This window comes from Octopus bimaculoides, chromosome 8 (assembly GCF_001194135.2).
Source record: "Octopus bimaculoides isolate UCB-OBI-ISO-001 chromosome 8, ASM119413v2, whole genome shotgun sequence".
NCBI lineage: Eukaryota > Metazoa > Mollusca > Cephalopoda > Octopoda > Octopodidae > Octopus > Octopus bimaculoides.
The window spans coordinates 79,523,821-79,527,782 of record NC_068988.1 but is presented as its reverse complement, the minus strand read 5'-3'; the positions used below and the strand labels follow the sequence as shown (position 1 = coordinate 79,527,782).

At 34.3% G+C, this 3,962-nt stretch overlaps 1 protein-coding gene across 2 annotated transcripts in view; it reads left to right on the top strand.

Moving 5' to 3' along the window:
* The window catches only part of LOC106875343 (polycomb complex protein BMI-1-A), a 154,939-nt gene that overhangs the window by 45,796 nt on the left and 105,181 nt on the right, over positions 1-3,962 (top strand). For both annotated transcript variants that reach the window (XM_052970202.1, XM_052970201.1), the window contains exon 2: positions 609-675. In XM_052970202.1, the coding sequence (XP_052826162.1) occupies positions 654-675 (22 nt within the window). In that variant the 5' untranslated portion in view covers positions 609-653. The remainder of the gene's footprint in view (positions 1-608; positions 676-3,962) is intronic.

Here is a 3,962-nt window from a genome sequence, read left to right as displayed (position 1 = left end):
CCTGGTGTTGCCATCTGGTTTCACCAGTCCTCAGTGAAATCATCCAACCCATGCTAGCATGGAAAGCGAACGTTAAACAACGATGATGATGATGATATATATATATATATATATATACGTATATACAACTGCCTTGTTTTAGTTTCTGTCTCTCAAATCCACTCACAAGGCTTTGGCTGGCTCGAGTCTATAGTAGAAGACACTTGTCCAAGATGACATGCAGTGTCACGGAGTGGAACTGAATTCGGAACCATGTGGTTGGTAAGCAAGCTTCTTACCTCACAATCAGTCCTGTACCTATATTTATCTATTTATTTATTCATCTATTGATATACTTATTTATTTAATTGTTTTTTATACATCTTTCTCTATTTCTCATGAGTATCACAAGTGATGCATATGTGTCCATTGTGTGCGTATTACCGTGTATGTTTCCATGTATTATTTATGTTTATATTCTTACTTTTCCCTCTCTCCTCTTATCCCTACAGTATATATGTGTATATATCTATTTATATATGTGTGTATATATGTATATATATGTGTTGTATAAATAAATTATATGTTAATTCATATTTTCATATTTATGTATTCTTTTGTATTTGTAGGAATGAAAATTATCTAAATACAGGATTTACTGGCTGAATCATAAGATGGATAAACTCATTGAAACAGGTATGTTAACTTCTGCATAATTCTGCCTCTTTATTTATAGATTTTATGAAAACAAAATCCTCTTACAATTTCTGTTTTACCGAAATTTGTTTCCGAATCTAGCTCTGAATTTCTTACTACAGTAAATGTTATAATTTCCCTGTTTTCACATTGGCATGGACTTAGTTACACTTTATTCAGAATGACTGCCCTGTTGAATAGGCTAGAGTATGGTCTACCTACTGTAAGTTTTTCTATCAATGGATCTGTTTCCTGTTGCCAGTACAGAGTATACTGGGTGTATTTTATACTCACACTAAGCACTAGAGAGTGTAATATGTCTATAGTATGACAAAATGGTCTGCTTTTTCTCATGCAGTCTTTGCTCATTCACCAATCACTTTACAGTGTTGTATTTATCATTTTATGACTTTAAATGAGGTTTCTTAGTAACCTGTGAGGGACTTGATTATTCCATGTTCATTTGTGGAAACTAACCATAGCACTAACTGCACATTTGTACCCAAAGCTCTAGCTACCATGGCAATAGTAGTAGCATTCTTGTCATGGACCATTCTAACGATGGCCAACTGTACCAATCAAGTAGCCAACACCATCATTCATGATATCATATGTCAGCCTGCTTCTTCAATATCTAAAACTGTCACACTCAGAGGTAATGGTTCTAGCCATGCATGTAGAACTTATAGTGTGGGAAGTAGGGGACAAATAATTAATCTTGACACTGTGAATGGTGTAGCCAGCAGGCATAATAATCACACTAATTCTGGATCACAATAACTGTTTTAACTCCCACAGCTTTCTTTGATTCTGCTGTTGCTAGTGGCAGTGATCCTCACGTGAACCTAGGTGGTTTGGATAGTTCTGTTGGGTCTGGCAGTGGTTGAAACTCTCTGCCATACTTGAATGACACAAGTGGCACTGATGGCCATGCATCTCCTGAAGTATGTAATTGTTAAAACAAATTTCTAGTCCTCTAAATTATTTTTCTTAACTGAACATATTGTATATAGATACAATGTAATAACTAATCTAAAATCTTTTACTAAGAACGGCTCCACCACATGCAAATTCAAGCAAAGAATTTAAAATCATTCTTTATTTTCTCAAGAATTGTAATAAGGCTAGAGTTATGTCTTTCAGGGCAAAAAAGAAAAAATTGCGAATTGAAAAGCAGTAACTTTCAATTCCAAATTACCTGGAACATAGTAAAATAAGCATTATGATACTTTAATTATAGGTACCAGTGCATGCTTTGCTGTGCTGAAGTATGGGAAATTCTTAAAGGTCTAGGTAATGTCCTTAATATGTCTCAATAACTTAGATTAAAATGCTTACATAATATTAGAAACATGTTTGTGTATTTTAAACCTGTTACCTAATCCACTTCTGACAATATTCCCTAACTTTCTTATCTATACCCTCTAAGATATATATATATATTATCTAGCAATTTAGATATTGTTCAAATAATGTATGACTCTATGCAATAGGACTCCTAATTATGCATTCTTATTATACTATTAATAATCTTCATTCTATAAATAGTGAAACGGCTTTCAAACTCTGTTTATTTCTCTTATTTTTTGCATTATATCTCTTTCTTGTATTATTGCTTGATATCATATTTTAGTTTATATATTTTATATAACTGTAAGGATGTGAGGCTGTGTGTTTGGAATGCTACATAGATGTGTGTGAGAGTGTGTATGTATATGTGTGTGTATGTAAATATATGTATACATACATGCATAGAAATGTGTCTGTGAACACACAAAAATGCACATTTACCAGTTTGTCCCAGAAAGATTTACCTATCATATTTTTGTCATTACTCATAATATATACAAGAGACTTCTTGAATTATAAGAACTACAGTTTACCTATCTAATACACAAATCAGATTTCAAAATGACCACCTCTTGCTTTGATCATGACCTGCAAATGAGTGGTTACTGAACTGCAACAGTGAACATTTGGATGTGAACTGTGCTATTCACATTAACAACCTCATAAATGAAGATCAAAGGAGGCTTGGACCCATCAGATGCTACAGCAGCCCACACCATAACTGTAGCTGGTTTCTGATGACAAAAATGAACTCAGCTCCCTTCAGGCAAGTCCTCATTATCAGTAGCATACAATCTGTTGTTCAGTCTCCACAGGAAGATCTTGCCACTCCAAATGAAGACTTTGTTTGTGGCACTTTTCATCTTTGCTGACATCTTTTTCTCCATTAGCGAACCGTTTTTTTCTTCAAAACTGCTTAAATTATATGACTGGGTTGCTTTATGTATGCCTTTAGCCTAAAATCCTCCTTAGCAATCCTGTGCATTGAAGATTTTGAAATATTAAGCACTCATACTATTTTTTACATGCTTCTATGACGATTGCTTTGAACTCTCTCACAGTATCAATCATAGGTTTGGTGCAAACAGTTCTTTTACACTCTGGAACTGGCTTACTTGATGTCATGCCAGATTGACTGTAACATTTCCAATCATTATACACCATCTTGCTACACATATTGAACAATTTTGGAATGTCATTGCTAGATTTTCCTGCTCATTTTTAATACAACAGTTTGATCAGATGCCATATTTGGTTACAAAATTATTATAGAGAAACAAAGGTTACTTAAAACTGAAACATACACAAATCATTTCAGCCATGCAGCTGTGGTCATACTGGAGCACCACTGTGGTTTTGCTGACTTCCTTAGGCTGGGGGATTTTACATCACCATTCCTGTATATGCGTTTCCTCCAGCTGTTGGCCTATTTGGTGCATGAGGGAGTTTGATTCCACTGCCCTGGTCTGTACCTCATGCCTGGTGATTAGTTCATTTTGTATTGTGGAGAGGACTTTGGTGTCTTCCGTTTTGAAGACATCTATGTCCACATTATGTAGATTTCTTAATTTTTGTGGCAGTGCATTGAAGAGCTGTGGGCCTTTGAACCTTAGGCTATGGCAGTACCTCGTCCTGAATTTAGATGGAGTGGATGGTACCTGTGGTACAATGGTGTGTAATTCTGGCATTTGTATAACACTTAATGCTGAAGTTAGGCACTAGCCCTTTCATTCATTCATTCGTTATTAATATGCATTATTTACTAATATCTACTTTCTTCAGCTAATTATTTAAATTGACTTTTCAGTATATAATTTCCTAATCTTTCCCTCTCAACCTTAGTTTTCTCCTTAATGTATATATATGGTATATATATGTATATATATGGTATATATATGTATATATATGTATATATATGCATATATATGTATATATAT